At 34.4% G+C, this 18,987-nt stretch overlaps 3 protein-coding genes across 3 annotated transcripts; all 3 read left to right on the forward strand.

The window, feature by feature from the left end:
* Window positions 1-861: 861 nt before the first annotated feature.
* LOC105765919 (hypothetical protein) lies at window positions 862-10,120 on the forward strand. The gene is made up of 9 exons (XM_012585200.2): window positions 862-1,070; window positions 1,184-1,248; window positions 1,976-2,034; window positions 2,119-2,406; window positions 2,628-2,688; window positions 7,733-7,857; window positions 8,457-8,519; window positions 8,626-8,750; window positions 9,817-10,120. Exons 2-9 carry the CDS (start codon window positions 1,227-1,229, stop codon window positions 9,950-9,952), a joined length of 879 nt encoding a protein of 292 aa, XP_012440654.1. The 5' UTR covers window positions 862-1,070; window positions 1,184-1,226; the 3' UTR covers window positions 9,953-10,120.
* A 3,478-nt stretch (window positions 10,121-13,598) lies between these two features.
* Window positions 13,599-14,306, forward strand: LOC105766996 (uncharacterized). Its single transcript, XM_012586530.1, has 2 exons — window positions 13,599-13,951; window positions 14,039-14,306. The coding sequence occupies exons 1-2, from the start codon at window positions 13,599-13,601 to the stop codon at window positions 14,304-14,306; spliced, it is 621 nt and encodes a 206-aa protein (XP_012441984.1).
* A 275-nt stretch (window positions 14,307-14,581) lies between these two features.
* LOC105766997 (uncharacterized) lies at window positions 14,582-18,383 on the forward strand. The gene is made up of 2 exons (XM_012586531.1): window positions 14,582-15,292; window positions 18,183-18,383. Exons 1-2 carry the CDS (start codon window positions 14,582-14,584, stop codon window positions 18,381-18,383), a joined length of 912 nt encoding a protein of 303 aa, XP_012441985.1.
* Window positions 18,384-18,987: the final 604 nt, after the last annotated feature.

Consider the following 18,987-nt stretch of genomic DNA (forward strand, 5'->3'; position numbering starts at 1 on the left):
AATTGATTCTTTGGACATTGCATAAGATTAAATTTATCCCTTTTTTGGCCGGAACTATTCCTATTGAATATTTTTCCATCTTGAATCTCTTTGAAATTTTATTAATATATGTATTTTAGACAATCCTAACAATCATTGCCATTTATCACAAAATATTTCATTTCAAAATTATTAGAGAGGAACTTCTTGGTTTCATATAATAAACCAAAATCTTTTGTGGCTAGCGAATATCGTAAACATATAGAATAAGAAAAATAAATTTGTTCCCACCGACCTTTACATATATACATTGATCAACATTCTTTTCCTTAAAACTAAAGGAAGTTTTGATATAATTAAACTTAAAATATTATTGATGAGAAGTTTGTTTAAGTCCATATATTGACTTGTTTAATTTATACACCATGTGTTCCTTTCTTTTATCTAAAAATTAACACCTTAAAATTTTTAATTTAGTAACTGGTATTGTTCTACGATCGAGATGGTGAAATTATGAGGAAAATTAAAAAATGAGTGTATCAAATAAAATTTAAGAAATTAATTACATATTTGGAGAAAGAAAATTTAGTGAGTATGAATGTGAGCTTGAAATAATAGAAACATATCAAACTGAAAGAGATAGAAAATTGTAAAGACTAAAGTGTAATTTGACTAAGTCGAGAGAATATAATTTAATAATGAATATGGGTTAAGAAGATGATAAGAAAAATGTATTAGTGTTAAAGGAAGTCTCAATCGAGCTGAATTGAATAAAAGTAAAAGTACAATAACTAAACTGTAATTTTATCATTTGACGGAGAAAGGACATAAATGTTATTTTCTATTTGGAAAAGTTCATGTCTGTCTATGCCCTTAACCCACAAATATATGAATGGTGTTGCCTTCAAAAGCATAGGATATTTCATATTTTGTGCTCTTAACTTCACCCAGTTTCTGACATCCTCGCCCTTGTAATCCTTATCATACATCGCAGCTTCTCTAGATGCTCTCTTCTTGTTTGGATAAATTTGATATCTTCGTTTTAAAATTCCAGTTGGGAACTTAGAAATACAGAAACTGCAGGAATAAAGGTTTGGTTTGGCTTCAATTGAATTACTCTCTGTCATAGATACGCACAAATACTTTCTGCCTTTCTTTTCATATTTTAATTATCTTGCTTTATTGTGAATTCTGGGTCTGACAGCTTAAAGGGTGCATCCACTTTGATTTAGAAGCTGGCACCAGCTATGGGTTTGCTCACTATAAACTGTTAGTGCCACTTCTCCATGACTTCCCTTTCTTGTTCTTTCTGTTTCACCAACCAATATGTTTAGTTAAAAGAATGCTGAAATTGGGAAAGTTTTAATGTTTTTCATGTTAGTTCTTCCATCACCATGTATCAGATTTGACAGGGTATAATTCAATTGATGCCCGTTCTAAGAAGCTCCAGTTTGATTCAACTTGAAACTCGATACTTGAAGCTTACCTCGAACTCTATTCACTTTCAGTTCTAGAGTTGAGCTCAAGATTAAAATTCAAGAAAAATATTTGAAATGCTCAAGCGTGCTCAATATTTGTTTTTAACTATGTTTGTTTATCCGGTAAAAATATACTGAACTCCCATGCTTAAGCTCATTAAATTAAATTAAATTTATTTGGTAATAGGCTTGAATCTCATTCTCGACTTAAAAACTCGATTATTTATGTTGGAACTGAGATTTTTTAATGCTAATTAAGAATAATATATATTAAAAGGAAGTTCAATTAGCCTGGCGAACTACTCGAGGCAAACATTAGAATACTCTAATCTAGCTCATTTGATAGCTTTACCTTGAGCTTGACTTGAAAATGTCAAAATCGAATCTAGTTTCTTTCGTCGAACCTAAGTACCTTGTTTATACCCCTAAGATTTGACACAGGAACTAAGTTATTAGTAAAAATAAAAGAGCTTTTCTTTATTCTTTGTTGATGTGCAAAATTGGTGATAATTGAATAGGTGGGATGTTTGTTAGATACTATGGAATCCAAGAGTTTTCACCCCGAATCTCAATCATTGTAAGCCATCTAATCTTGCTGAATTTGATAAGTAGTTTGCCTTCAGGTCCTACAAGTTTTATACATGTATGCTTTCATCCGCAGAGCACTAAATTTAGTGCAAGGGCCTTTGCTAGTCGCAAACCAATGAAAATTTCAAGAAGAGAGGGGCGGCTGAGTAAAAGTTTCACCTTGCAGACTAAAGAGACCTTACCAGAAGACATCAATGGTCTAGCTGATATGTGTCCTTCCAAGGATGGCAATAATAATAATGGAAAAAGTGTAGATTCAACTCCACCGGATATCATTTCCATTCCTTCCAGGAGTAATGTGCTTCAAGCCTGCACCATCACTTCTGGGTTGATAGCTGCTTTGGGTCTAATAATTAGACAGGTTTGCTTCAGAACGCATGAATGGTAGCTTCATTTCTATGATCTTATTCTTTGCTTTTAGACCTCTTTTTATGTCCATTACTTGTTTAGTAGCTTAAGTAACTTTCGCTTTTCTTAAGTTCAACATGATCAACTCACCAAAACAGTGAGTTTGTGACTTGACTTACGTTTTCTTAATTGGTAAAATATCTTCAAGTTGTATATTCTAATTGTAATCTACAGGTATCGCATGTTGGGTCAATGGAAGGACTACCCATTCTTGACTGCTCCACGGAAGTATCATGTATATATTTCATTTAAGCTTCCTCCCTAAACGGTTTCCGAAAATTGGTTTTGTTTCTGCTTTTTCTGCCTTTAGTGTTTGATCGAATTACTAATCAAGAGATGACCCTTTAAAAATTAAGTTGAGCTCACAAGGATAAATTTAGCAATTTAAACTGTTGTCTTAATTCTGGTCTAATATTTGTGGTTATCTAAACTGAGAATATCTTTTCAAATGCTTAAAATGAAGCCACTAGATCTGCATAGATTTTGAAACACAGGTTATTTGCTAACCCTAGGTATTGAAAATGAATTCAGCTTATAAAATTATGAGAACGGTTGATTCTTTCTAGAAATAGTTTTAGATCCGATGCTTATCAAGAAGCTGGAAGATTTTGTTGAAATACAGACGACCCATATAATTTGAGAATATTTTTAAGTTATTTAGGTAGATAAATTTTAGAATAATTAATTGAGATTTGTTAGGAATATTTTGTTTGATCTTTTAGTAGTTAGGGAATTAATTTCCCAGTTAGGTTATCACTCTTCTTTTTATTATTTTTTCAATTATTAACTTAATAAAATTTAGAACAGTTCTATTAAATACTCTCTTAAAAACTTTAATGGCGTCTAAGCTAGATTAAATCTCCAGTAACACCATGGTTAAAACAACATTTAATAGAGATAAAAGATCCAACAACTAAACGGAGTTAGAAAGTTCTGTTGTCGAAATAACTACTGAGAGTGCAATGATTCTAGGGACAAAGGCGTCTCACCTCTCTTTTCAGCTGACATCTCACAAGTTGAATGGCAAGAATTATCTCGAATGGTCGCAGTTCGTGAAGTTAGCAATTGATGGGCGCAACAAGCTAGGTCATTTAACTAGAGAAGTTAAGCAATCATAGGTGGGCGATCCAAAGATGAGCACGTGGAAGTCAGAAAATTTTATGATAATTGCGTGACTTATTAATTCCATGGAAGCATCCATAGGTAAACCTTTTCTTTTTCTCCTGACTATTAAAGATGTTTGGGGCGCTGTGAAAGACACCTATTTAGATTTAGAAAGCGCTTCACAGATTTTTGAGTTAGAAATAAAACTCTGGAAGGCTAGGCAAGGGGAAAAAGAAGTTACTTTGTATTATAATGAGATGATGTCTCTTTAGCAAGAACTAGATTAATGTTATAATGATGAATGAGAGTGTCCCATAGATAGTGTAAAAGCTATGAAAAAAGAGGAGAGTGTCCTGGAGAATTTGATAACGTGAGATCTCGGATTCTAGGAAAAAAAATCTCTTCCAACACTCCGTGAGATTTTTTTTTGAAGGTTAGAAGAGAGGAGACGAGGAGAAAAGTAATGTTAGGGCTAGGATTTGAAGCTAACGGCGATAATTTTGCTTTTGTGACTGTTAAAAATAATGATGACAGTGAAAAAAGAAAAAAAAAAACCTTGGTGTGACCATTGCAAAAAATATTGACACACTTGAGAAACGTGTTGGAAGCTCCATCGAAAATCGACAAATGAGAGAAAAAAGAGTGGCAATGGTCGTGGTTCAAAATTTGAGGGTAGTAGAGCTTTCCAAACGACTATTGAAAATCATGAGCAGTAAAGTTCTCTAGAAGGGTCTCCATTCACTAAGGAACTATTAGAGCATCTACACAAGTTTTTTCAATCACCACAGTTGCAGATGAATTCTTCTGTTCCTAACTCATCCAATAGGCCTTCCTTATTTACCCAAACAGGTATTGATTTTTCTATTTTTCTCTGTGTCAAGCCTTGTAAAACAAACACGTGGGTCGTTGATTCTGGAGCTAGTGATCACATGACTAGTAGTCATTTTCTTTTCTCAACTTACACACCTTTTTCAAGAAACAAAAAGATCAAAGTAGTAGATGGGTTGTTCTCGGCAATAGCCAGGAAAGGCACAATTAAAATTTCGCTTTTCTTGGTTTTACATGATGTTTTACATGTGCCAAATATAGCTTGTAATCTCATATCGGTTAGTAAATTATCCCCATCCTCAAATTGTCGTGTTATATTTGACTCTTCTATGTGTAAATTTCAAGACATGGTCTCGTGGAGGATGATTGACAATGCTAAAGAATCTCTAGTTTGCTATTTTTTGCTATTTAAGAAATTTGCTACCTGATCTATTTAAGAATAAAATTCCTTCATATCATTGTGAATTTTGTGAATTGGTTAAACATAATCGGTCATTCTTTTCACCTAAAAAATATAAAGCTTCCAAACATTTTTCGTTAATTCATAGTGATGTTTGGGGACCTTTGAGAGTCTTAACTTTTTCAGGAAAACGTTGGTTTGTCACATTTATTGATGATCATACTCGTATTTGTTGGGTGTTTTTATTAAATGATAAGTGTAAAGTTAAAAATGTGTTTCAGTCTTTTTATACTATGGTGAAAACATAATTTGGTGTTAAAATAAAAGAATTTTGGAGTGACAATGGTGGATAATTTTTTAGCGACCAATTAGGCGTTTTCTTAACCAAACATGGAATAGTCCACCAAAGCTCTTGTACAAACACATCACAACAGAATGAGATTGCAAAAAGAAAAACCCGCCATCTTTTGGAAGTAACTAGAGCTTTGATGTTTACTAGTCAGGTACCATGTTATCTTTGGGGAGAAGCCTTATTAACAACTATATATCTTATTAATAAAATCCCCAGTAAAACTCTAAACTATAGAACTCCTTTTAGTTTTTTTTAAAGATAGTTTTCCTAACTCTAAATTGATCACAGATTTGCCCTTCCGAGTTTTTGGGTTTAGTGTTTTTATTTATCTTCACAACCAAGGTAAACTAGCTCCTAGAGCAAAAAAAAAAAGTGTCATTTTTGGGTACCCTTCTAATAAAAAGGGGGTTGTGATCCAATTGATAAGAAGATTATTGTTACCATGGATGTCACATTTGTTGAAACACAATCTTATTTTAATTCCAATATCCAGGGAGGGAATTATAGCAAAGAAAATTCAATAATTGATCAAGAAAAGACTAAAAATATACAACATAGGTATTCTAATAATGGGGAAGACGAATTTATGATCAACACATAAATCAATGATGTTAATGTTGTTAATAAAAAGGAGTACGAAGGTGTATAGCTGATCATTAGAATAGGGAACAAACAAAGGAATTGTTGGTTTACTCAAGAAGAAATCGGAATTAAAAAAGTGAAATCCACCAGATTCATCACCAAGAATCCGACCCGCAAGATCTTGTCAAAAGTCCAGGTAAAACTCATAATCTAATCAATGAATTTTCTAATGTAGATATTCCAATTGTTAAAAGAAAATGTGTTAGAAATGTTGTCAAATATCCCATATCTAACTTTGTGTCTTCTAAAGTCTTGTCTTCGACATTCTCAGCCTTTATTTCGTGTCTCAATACTGTAGAAATACCCAAAAATGTGAAAGATGCTTTACAGGTTTCTAAATGAAAGGAGGCTATTTTAGAGGAGATACGCACTCTTGAAAAAACAGGTACATGGGAAACAATGGAATTACTTGTAGAAAAAAAAAAGTGGACTGTAAATGGGTGTTCACAACCAAATTCAAACTGGATGGATCTTTAGATAAATACAAAGCTCGACTAGTGGCTAAAAGGTACACTCAAACATACGGGATAGACTATCTTGAGACATTTGCTTCAATAACCAAGTTAAATTCTGTTAGAGTTATTTTATCCATTGTTAGTTTTGATTGGTTTTTACAACAGCTAGATGTGAAAAATGCTTTCCTAAATGGGAAACTTGAAGAAGAAGTTACATGGATTCTCCTCAGGTTTTGAAGAAAAATTTGAAACTCAAGTGTGTAAGTTCAAGAAATCTTTGTATGATCTAAAGCAATCTCTTCGAGCTTGGTTTGAATGATTCACTCAGGTTGTTAAAAAACAAGATTACAGACAAGGGCAAACTGATCACACAATGTTCTACTGGCACTCACAAAGTGGTAGAATAACTATTATTATAGTTAATGACGATGATATCATTCTTACAGGAGATGATTTGGATGAAATAAGGCATCTTAAGGAGCATATAACATTAGAGTTTGAGATCAAAGACTTGGGTCCTTTAAAATATTTCATTGGAATGAAAGTTGCTCGATCAAAGAATGGTCTTGTGGTCTCTCAGAAAAATGTGATTGATCTGTAAAAGGAGGTTGGGATGAGTGGTTGCCGCCCAGTTGACACATTAATTGATCCAAATGTAAAATTTGAAAATAAAGAAGGAAGCTTAGTTGAAAAGGTCAAGTGTGCATGCTGTTTGTTCCTTCAAAACAACAGATTGCTAACATACTCACCAAAGGGCTCTCTAAGACAAGTTTTGTTTTTCTTGTAAGCAAGTTGGGCATAATTGATATATATGCACCAACTTAGGAGGGTGTTGAAATACCTGAAGCCCATATAGTTTGGGGATATTTTTTTAGTTATTTAGGTAGATAAATCTTAGAATAATTAATTGAAATTTTTAAGAATATTTTATTTTATCTTGTAGTAGTTTACTAGAATAAGAGAATTATTTTTCTAGCTAGGTTATGACTCTTTTTTCTATTTAAATTTAATTATTTACTTAATAAAATTTAGAATAGGTTTATTAAATATTCTCTTGAAAACTTTTAGATTCTAGCTTGTTATGAAATAATATTTTTTAAGGGTTCTCACTATGTTTCTCAAACTTGGGTGCAAGTGTTGGATACAGGTATGGTAATTTAAAAAAAAAAAGGTTCTTTCATGTATTTGAATAGTCATTGGTGAGGTATGTCCTCGTACTTATATCTCAACATGGGTGTACTTTAAGAAAAATGAATAATCTGAGTAATATAGGTTTCTTACTTATGTGTTTGAGCATGCAAGTAAGTTCATCCTATGATGCTTGGATTTGTCACTTTTCTTTAGGTACTCATGTCTAACACATTTGAATATAGGTACAGGGATATTATCCTTCAAATACATGGAAAAACTTAGAAACTACCATTGTTCGGAACTCGCACCCAAATCCAAGCTATATAGCTATTTCAAATAGAATCATTGCCTCTCCATTTGTTTGCAGTTGGTTTCGAGTTATGGCACCTTGAGTTGATCACTGGATTGGTTTTGCTAATTTCCTCATGTCGGTACATACTATTGAAGACGTGGCAATATTTTGCTGAGTCAAGTGATACAGCCAATAAGCAGGTAGGTGCCTACTCATAGACTTCCAATAGATTCATTGTTAATAAGTGTGAGCAAAATGCCACTTTACCAAGATGGATCAAATTCAATTAATTTAATTCGATTTGTTTGGTTTGGATTGATAGTTTGATTTATGTGTTTATTCGTTCAGTTTGTGGTTTTTCTTTTCCAAACCGAACCATCTGATAAACCAACACAATTAGAAAACAAATAAGTTGTGTTACGTTAATTTTCCTTTGGTTCTAAAAATTTCAAAAACATTATGTAACCTAACCCAATATAAGTGAAAAACTAAAACAACTGGCCAAACCAATTCAGTTTGGTTAGTTCAGGTTTCTTACTCATATTTCTGTCGGTTTGTTTGGTTTTCTAAGTTTCTTTGGTTTTTAATAACCTAGAGCTAAACCAACCGAACCAACTGAATACTCACTCCTAGCTGTTAAGGTTCAGTTTTAGATTAGCTTATTAGGTTTTGTATAATTGAAATTACTTTGAGCCAACGAGTTGTCTCGTTATTTGTTTGCTGAATCTGTAGGGGCTGGATTTTCTCTTAAAATCTTTATATATTATTTTCTGAACCTCAAAAACATCTTCCTTTGCAGGTTCTTTCTTCACTACAACCTTATGATTACTTGGTTGTCGCATTTTTGCCTGGGATGAGTGAGGTAGCTGAAATAACTATTTCTGATTTTCGTCAACTCTTTTTCCCCTTTTCTTCCTTTAATGCTGACATGTGATATACCCTACTAATAAAACTTGCACAATGCGTAGGAACTCCTTTTTCGTGGCGCACTGCTCCCGGTTTTGGGATTTGACTGGAAAAGTGTTATGGTTGTTAGCACAGTTTTTGGTGTTCTACACTTGGGCAATGGGAGAAAGTATTCCTTTGCAGTGTGGTATATGCTTCTAACATCTTATTGATTTAATGCTTGATATTATGCTTCTTTTTCAGCATATATACCATCATGAATTGATCAAAATTTTCTATTGTATTTCATGGTGAACATACCAAAAAATTATACACCTTTTTTTTAACGATTTGGCACCTTAATCAGGTAACTGAATTTGTATTTCATTAACATATTTCCCCAATTGATTAACGCTGTTACATAAAATTGTGATGTGGCATAGTTTGCTCAAATACCAAGTCATCACGTGTAAGGTCAAATGCTGATGTGGCATTGATTTGACACATGACAACTTGATACTATGTTAACATTTTATGTAATGGTATTAGTCCATTGGGCTAGCTTGTTTCACTATTCAGGAACTTGAATTTTGATTATGAATTTCTTTTACCTACCAAATCGTTAAAAGGTATCGGGATCAATTTACATATTAACCATTCTTAAAATTATTTCAAAGTCAAGTCAGATGTCAGTGCAATATGTTGCAACATTATTCTTACAATAGGTTTCAAAATTATTTGTAAGACAATGAGAAAAATTTGAGAACTAATACTTGTTGAACTTTTCTCATTGTCTTACAATAATTTTGAATCCTATGTTACTAAAAGCTAGGGTGTGAGAGTTGGGTACGGATAGGTGATGTGTCTGACTTGGGTATGTTTATCCTTCATCAGAGTTTTTTCATGAATTTTGAGGACACTTAGAAGGTTATATCCTAGTAGCTACTTATAGATAAGTTTTAGACATATGTATTTCAGTAAAAATGAAAAATTAGAGCAACATAGATAGAAACCTATGTTTTCCAAGCACAATGTGGAGAGTTAGATTTAGGTACTTGTATGATACATGTATTTTCCATTCCTTAGAATCTTCTCTATGCCTTTTGAGGATCATTAGAAGGTCATAATCCCGTCCTCATGTCCAGTATGTGTTGGACATAGGCGTCTAATATGGATATTTCAAAAAAACAAAAAAGAAGAAGTTAAGATTGACTTTCTAGTTTTTACTAAGTTTGTATGATCATATATTATTTGGGTGATATTGTATGTTTCAGGGCAACTTTTGTTGGTATTGTGTATGGTTATGCAACAATCATGTCATCTAGTGTTATCGTTCCTATGGCTTCCCATGCATTGAACAACCTTGTTGGAGGGCTTCTCTGGCGCTATACTTCAAAGTCTTTAGAGTGAGAATTAGATGTCATTTTGGGTTTTAAATAAAGTTTTACACTTTCTTGAATATATGTCATCTATGTTATCCAGATTTAGATGTGTTGGATATGGGTAATTCAAGTATCCTATTTTATTGTTCTTCTAAGTCTTTTTCAATATATTTAAATGATCATCGCCTTATATTCATATTCGAATATGTGTTGAAAGTGTCGGGTATGGGTATGTTTCAAGACGGGTATGCTCAATTTTTTCCCATAGTGTTGGAGTATCATACTCTCGAATTTGTGTCTGAATATGTGTTTAAAATAAGCATGTGGGATATTGGTATGTTTTGATACTGGTACATGTAAGAGATGAATATTTTAAGTAAAAAATTGGGTACCATAGGATGTCAGTCATAGGCTACTATTCATCATCACATGTATATTGTCCATTAATGAAAGTAATTCTTGTATTTGTGTCGATTTTTTCTTGGCATTATGAAACCTCAATTTCGCATGAAGAAGCACATGAATCATGTTTTATTGTTGTGGTTTCCTCGTCAAATTGATAACGTTATGCGCTTTTTTAAAGTTTAAATAAATAATATCATTTGCTTGCAATTCTGCTTTGCTACAAATGGTTGCTTTGTTGGCAATTATGTGACAGCCAAACAACACTAATTAAAATATATAATTCAAATATTTAAATTCAATTTTTTTAAAAGAAATTAATTTAGGAAATCATTTTTATTAACAATTAGCGTATTGCAAATTTTATTAATTGTTTATCTGTCCCCATTTTTACCATGTGAATCTCAATCTATTTATAGATTCGTATGAATTTTGGATGTCACCGTTTTGGTTGAGGGTTTACAATATCCCTATTGAACTAATGGATCATCAGACGGCCCTGGATATTGGCAATGCTATAGGAGACCTGGTGGCAATAGACTGGAAGGACCGGAATAGAGGGTGGATGGAGTTTGTGAGACTCAAAGTTAAGATCAATGTTTTAAAACCGTTGAGAAGGGTTGTGAAGCTTGTTGATAAGGATGGGCTGGAAATGATAAGGTTGCTAAAGTATGAGAGGCTCCCAGACTTTTGCTACGAGTGTAAAATTATAGGACATACTGTTAAAAAGTGTACTTTTCTTAAGGAGGGTGATGAATCGAGTGGTCTAAGTGCTTAGTATGGGAGCTGGATGAGGGCACCCTTCGGGACCCGAAACCAAGACAGAGGCATGGGAAGAAATGGGGTGGAGTTAGTTATGGAAAAGACCAAAATGAGCGCGGGAAAAGACAAGAGTCAGGCAAATTCGAAGGGTGAAAGTGAGCAGTTTGCGCATAAAGGGAAAGAGAAAGGTGGGGAAGAGGGCTCCATATCCAACTCTCCTCTGGAAAGGAAGTCTCATAGTGCTATGAGGGATGGATTGGGAAGATTCAAGAGCAAACGAAAAAGACATAGGGGTTCTAATGGAGAGAACACGGATGAAAGTTCGGCCAGGCTTGTTAAGAGAACTTTTAGATTCTGTTCACCTTTGAAGGCGGTGGCTGGTCATGAGCAATGAAAATCTTTTGCTGGAACTGTCGTGGGGTAGGCAACCCTGCGACAGTTCGTGGGTTAAAGCAACTCCTTGTGGCTAATGGTCCGGATATTGTTTTTCTTTGTGAGACAAATTCATTCTAATGCGTTTTTTCGTATTTGTTTGACATGCAGGATGGAGGGTTGTCTTGATGTTAGCTCGGAAGGGAAGAGTGGTGGTTTAGCTGTGATGTGGAGGAAAGGCGTAAGGGTCACGGTGCAGAATTACTCCAAATATCATATTGATGCCTTAGTCAGCATGGATGATGGTGAGATGCTTAGATTTACGGGCTTTTATGGTCAAGCCGATCCTCGTTTAAGACAAAATGCCTGGGATATGCTGAGGAGGGTGAAATGTAGGAATAATGAAAGATGGATTGTGGGTGGATTTTAACGACATTTTGAACAATGCCGAAAAGGAGGGTGGCCGTAAAAAACCCAAAACCCTCATGGATGAGTTTGCAAACTTCCTTGATGAGCTGAACTTGTTCGATGTTAAAACCTGTAATGGGTGGTACACGTGCACCAATAACAGAGAAGTCAATGGGCTGGTCAAGGAGAGGTTGGACAGATTCATCGTTTCTAAAGCTGTTATTGAAAGATTGCCTTTTCTTACATCTTATATTGTGAGACAATCTAAATCTGATCATGAGGCTATCCTTATGGACACAGACGTGAGCAAGCTAAAAGAAAAGAAGATTGACCAGAGGCTTTGGTTTAGATACGATAATTATTGGGCTAAGGAGAAGGGAGTTGGAGACATTATTACTGGGATCTGGTTGAATAGGGAGGGGGATACGTTGGAGAAAATAGAGTTTTTTCGGGGTAAACTGGGCTCGGGGAAATACCACCATTATAGAAATATGAAGAATAGGATTAAAGGGTTGGAGAAGGAAATCAGTAGGGTTATTGACGGGCCTTCAAGTGATCAGTCGACGAGCCTCTTTAAAAATGCTAGAAGAAAGCTGGGCCATCTTTATGAGGTGGAGGAAAGGTACTGGGCTAGTAGGGCTCATTTCTAGTGGCTTAAAGATAGGGATAGAAATACCCGTTATTTTCATGTTTGGGCCTCGGGTCGTAGAAAGAAAAATTGTATCGAGAGGTTGAAAGATATGCAGGGAAATTGGCACGAAGAGCAATATTGCTTGGAAGTATTTTAATGAGCTCTTTAAGACTTCGATAAATGTGAACGATGAGAGTGATCTTCAGGCTGTGCCCGAGTGTATTAATGATGAGATTAATAGAAGGTTGAATGGGGAGTTCACTAATGAAGAGATCCTGAGAGCCTTCAAACAGATGGACCCGCGCAAGGCCCTTGGAATTGATGGGTTGTCGTGGAGTTTTTTCAAAGATCACTGCCGATTGTAGGGGCAGATGATCTTCGCTTATGTCAAGATATCCTGCAGGGCAACAGGAGTGCTGAGTGTGTTAATGAGACGCTTATTGTGTTGATCCCAAAGATTAAGAATCCCTACGAGATGATGAATTTTAGCCCTATCAGCCTTTGTAGGGTGGTTTACAAGATTGTTTCTAAGACCCTTGCTAACCGGCTTAAGGAAGTTCTCCACCTGTGTATAAGTCACAATCAAAGCGCCTTTGTTCCTAACAGAATGATCCATGACAATGTCTTAGTAGCTCACGAGCTCATGCACTATCTTCCCAGCTCCAAGAATGGTCCGAACAAGGGTTGTGTGGTTAAGCTCGACATGAGCAAGGCTTATGACCGGGTCGAGTGGTGTTTCTTGGAAAAAGTCCTGTTAAAAATGGGCTTCTCTAATGCTTGGGTTCTTAAAATTATGGATTGTGTTTGCTCTGTTCGGTATAAAGTTAAATGTAATACAACTCTGTCCGATGTTATTATTTCGGAAAGGGGGTTCCGTTAGGGGGACCCGTTATCCCACTATTTGTTCTTGTTTTGCATGGATGCCCTATCTCGTATGTTGATTCATGCTCAAAGTGTTAATAAAATTAAGGGCATTAGGGCTAGTAAGGATAGCCCGAGAATAAATCACCTCTTTTTTGCTGATGATGCTCTTTTGTTTGTTAGGAATAAGAAATGCGAGGTGGAGGAGTTTACTAAGATTTTGGAGGTGTTCTAGAGGATGTCTGGTCAACGGGTCAACTTGGACAAATGCACGGTTTGTTTTAGTCCAAATACTAATGCTGCTAGTCGTGCTATGATTGGTGGTTTGCTCAAGATGAAGGTGGTGACACAATTTGACGGTTACCTTGGGTTGCCTCTTCTGATTGGGAAAAAGAAGTCCGCGGCTTTCAAAAGCATTCTAGATCGGGTTGCCAATAGGACCAACAGCAGGTCTAAGAGACTTTTATCTAATGGTGGCAACGAAATTTTCATTAAATCGATTCTTCAGTCGATTCCTACGTATGCCTTTTCGGTCTTTTTGGTTCCTAATGGTGTCTTGGAGGAGCTTCAAGCTATGATCGGCCGTGTGTGGTAGGGTGGAAAAATATGAACAGAGGCTGGCATATGTTATCTTGGGACAACATGTGTTACCCTAAAGGCATGGGGGCTCAATTTTAGGGATCTTAGATGTTTTAATGTGGCGTTGTTGGGCAGAAAAGTGTGGCGCCTCATTAGCTGTAGGGATACGCTTTGTTATAAAGTCCTTAGTGCTAAATATTTCCCAGACGGTGATGTCTTGCGCTCTAAACGGATTGACAAGCCTTCTTTTGCGTGGAAGAGTATTGTGAAGGCGGCTAGCATTTTGTATGATGGCTTTGGCTGGAATGTGGGCAACGAGAGTAAGATAGACATTTGGAATGAGAACTGGGGCTTGAGGGATTATTGAGTGACTCTATCCGACTTTCTGTAAGAGAGGTCCAGGAGAATAAAGTTAGCAAGCTGTTAAATGAGGAGAAAGATGGTTGGAACGAGAGGAGGGTGATGGACATTTATGGTGATTACATGGGGGACCAAGTCTGTAAAATCCCCATTCTCCATGATGGCCTGAACGACTCTCGCATTTGGTTCCATAGCCCTTTGGGGAATTATTCTACTAAGTCTGCTTACTCGTGGTTGTCTCTTAGGCATGTGGGGTTGGGGCCCCATCGTTTCTTTTAGAGGATGGTGTGGAAGTTGCAAACGCTGCCAAAGATTAGAATTTTTTGTTGGCGTATTGGGCATGATATTCTCCTTACATATGAAAAAATCTCCAATATCAGGAGGGATTTCAACAGTGACTGTCTAAGGTGTGGAAGGGACAAAGAGACCCTTATCCACGCGTTGAAAGATTACCTTAGGGCCCGGGCGGTGCTGATGCATGGAGGTCTGAACAGTAAACTACTGGATGGCAGCCATTGTCGGGGTGTGGACTGGATCAAAAAGGTGGCCCGTTCGCTAGATCTTAAGGCTCTCTCAGACTTTATTACGGTTCTTTGGAATATTTGGAACAACAGGAAGAACAAAGTTTTTTGGAATATGGAGGAGGACGCCAAAGTGACGTGGGAGAAGGCTGCTGCGTTAAGCCAGGACTTCCGCATATTTAATTTGTTGCATGAGCCGTCTCTGCCTAAGCCTGCTGTGAATAAAGGGTGGCGGAAGCCGAACCAAGGGATGGTAAAAATTAACTTTGACGCTGTTGTTAAAGATCGAAAGACTAGCTTTGGAATTATAGCTAGGGACCATGATGGCTTTGTCCTGGGGAGGCGCCCTGGGGTGTTGAATAGGAACTACAATGCGGAATGGGCGGAGTTATACGCGTTGGAGGAGAGCATAAAATTGGCTCGGGATAATACTTGGGTCCGGTTTGAATTTGAGTCTGATTGTGCCAGCCTGGTTAATCGCCTAAGTAGACCAAATGTTGACTTTTCAACTATGGGCCACCGCATTCGGGATCTGCTTAATTTTTTGGGCCCGTGCTTTAGTTTTAATTTTAATTAGGCTCCTCGCTGTTGTAATAAAGCTGCTGATTAGTTTTGTAGCTGGGCTATTACTAATAATTGTACTAATACTTTTAATATGGATTACCCGATGGAAATCCATAATATTGTTTTAAATGATGCAATAAATTGAGGTTGACCTTCAGGTCTTTTCTTTCAAAAAAAAAATCTCAATCTATTTATATAAATATGAATCTCAAAACTATTAAAATTAAAGATGTAATTTTATTTTCTAATAAAAATTTTAAGACCAAAACTTTTCATTTTAATATATAGTTGGGGATGTGTTATAGATATTTTAGGCATTATTTTAAAAAGAGCGAGATATGATCGAATCTATAATGAAATGTTAAAAAATGTAGTGTTGTTATTTTATTTTAAATTAAATTAAAATGTTTGAAAATAAAGTCACTTGATGTTGGTTTATGCTAAAATAATAAAATTTAAATATATAATTTTATTAATTTATTTAGATTTAAATGAGCTAAATTTATTAAAAATTATTAATTTCATTAGAATATAGTAAGTTAAATTTTTTGATACGATGCCTACTTCTCATAATTCATGTATTCTTTATTATTATAATAGCAACAATGTTAATTAAGCTAAAACTTAATCAAACTATTTTTATTAAAATTATATCTGGTACTTTTAAAAATATAATCATCTCGTGTATATATTATTATTCAACATTTAAGTTTTAAATAATGATAACTTACTAGTAAGACACAATGATATAACTTTTAAAAATATAATCATCCCGTGTATATATTATTATTCAACATTTAAGTTTTATATAATGATAACTTACTAGTAAGACACAATTAAGGTTATATAAAATGTTTTAAAATTTATATGAAAATTAAAATATTAATAAAACATGTTATACAAGATAATAAATATATTTTCTCAAACACTAGATAATATTCAACTATTAATAATTTAGTAGTCAATTTCATAATTAGAATTGTAATAATTACATGAGATATTAATAAATAAAATAAAATAACTTTCTTATTTATACATATAAAATTTTTATGGTTTAATATTTATACAATTTCTTGGTCTAGTGACAAGAGTATTATGTTGTATATCGACAACTTTGATTCAATCTCAAGCAATCCCATTCCCTTCCTTTCTTATAAAAAATGTAATTATATTTTTATTGATTGAGTTTTAGCTCAGTTGGTATTGACATTATTACCAATGCAAGATGATATGGGTTCAAGCGTATTAAAGCACATTTATTCTCCTATTTAAGAATTGAGGAAGGGTTATGATTAGTTATAAACTTTATATAAAATAATATTATAATTATACTTTTAAATTTAAAATTACTTCACCTTATTAACATTCACAATCTAATCAAGGTGTTAAAAAATCTTCACAATCTAATCAAGGTGTTAAAAAAATCTAACCTTTAACTAAATAAAATATTTAGAAAATGATTAGTAGATTAAAATAGTTGAAATTGTCACATTACATATTAACAATATTGTAGTAAATAACTAAAAACATAATAATTAAAAAATGGTGAAAGTATTTAATAGATCCTTCTATTACATGGATCAAATCAAATTAGTCATTCTATTATTACATTGAGTAATTTAGTCGATTACTATTAAAAGAATCAACCACATTTTAGCAGATTTAACATTTATTGTTTAAAATGACATGAAAATTATTTTATTTATTTACAATTCAACTTAAAAAATTCACTTGTAAAGTGATAAAAGCTTAAAAAATATTAATTTTGTTAAATGGTAAATGGCAATTTTTAAACAATAAATATTAATTTTGTTAATATTTGGTCTTATTTGATTCTTTTTAATAATACAAAGACTAAATTGATCTATTTAATAGTGGAGGGACTAATTTGATAAGACCTTCATAATAAAGGGATGATCGGCTGTAAACGTCACAACAATTATATGCAGGCATACACTGTCGATGCAAGTATAATAGACAGATGTGAGTCTATCGGATATGAATCCCACAGGGATGATTGTCTTTTGTCTATTAATGTCGATGCAATAATTAGATAGAAACGAGGTAAATTGTGAGTATAGCTGTTGAAGCAATAACTCGAAAAAAATAAGATTAAGTATGCTATGGATAAATTGGGATCCCCAACATGAATCTTTAGTAGTATACTAAGTACTCACACGGTATAAAAGATAGGTGATTGTCGACGCAATAAAATTAATGTATATATTACCAAATGGCACTCTTTGGTTTAATCTGAGACTTAACCATGTACGTTAACCTCACCTTCTGATGATGGCAATAATGCACTATTAAGAACAAGTGGACTAAATTCCTTTAGTCCTTACTCAACTTTCGCTGAAAAGCTTAATAGCTCAAACTGTCACTTTACCTTCCAGTGTTAGTGACTGCAATAACACTTTCGTGTTTAGGACATTCAAACCCCCAAGATTAAACAACAAAAATAAGATTTAATAAGATGACATTTAACAAAACATTCATTGTACATCCGTATAGTAGAAAACATAGAGTAATCACCAAAATTTTCATGAAATGAGAAAGAATCAAATGGAGAATACTATTCCTAGGCTACTCGATTGAATCTATCCATTTCCCCTTGTTATGCATTTAGATCTCCTCGTCAGGAGTGGATCTGCATCAGCCTTTACGTTGGCTCACCCAAGGGAAGCTTAAGTTGCCATAGCCGCAAGCTTCAAAATAGGGTAAGAGAATGGTGGTCCACCAAAAATTCCTCTATTTTTCATTCTTTTCACATTATCCTTTAATGTTTTCCTCAACAGTACATATGTCCTTCTCTCAGGATTCTTCTATCCTTGTTCGTACAAGATAGTTACACTGGACTGGACAGCTCACTCATGGTTGGCTCTTATCAGATAGCTGTCAACTGTGGCGACAATTCTGAATGCCATCTGGAATTAACTTATGCAGCGACATTGCGGATATCTGTCAACTGTGGCGACAATTCCAGACGCAATCTGTAATTAACTCATGTATCAACATTAGTGCAGAAAGATAGCAAAATTAAAGATAAAATAGGCTACGATTCACTGAGTTATAAAATGCAATTTACTAAACTGAACAAGTTAAAATGTATGCTAAGGGTAACTAAATGGGAACAATTTAAAAAATAAGTAGGGAGAAAACATATGTTCTTCTTGCTATAATCAAATCCCAAACTTGAATTTTTACTTGTCCTCAAGTAAAATAGAAGCCAGCAAGGCGGTGAAACATTACTAGGTAAGGCAAATGAACATTCTGGCAACTTGAATCACTTAAAATCCCAATGAATGAGTTACATTCAGATGAAAGAATATTGCATCGACAATACATAAGGATGAATGAGTAATATTGCACTTTCTTCAAAATCAGCATCATGTTTCAAATCCTAAATTCTATCTACTAATACAACATTTATTGTACAATACTAAGTATTTATAAATATGAATGATTTTTTTATGGAATAAGGGATATCGTTGCATAACTGTACCCTTGTTCCTGAGAAGTAACATTGTGGTGCAACAAACCCCTAGGGAGTACTTAATTGCATCGACACACACTCATGCAGTGATGCCCTTTGGCCAGATT

Source organism: Gossypium raimondii, chromosome 5 (assembly GCF_025698545.1).
Source record: "Gossypium raimondii isolate GPD5lz chromosome 5, ASM2569854v1, whole genome shotgun sequence".
NCBI classification, from domain to species: Eukaryota; Viridiplantae; Streptophyta; class Magnoliopsida; order Malvales; family Malvaceae; genus Gossypium; species Gossypium raimondii.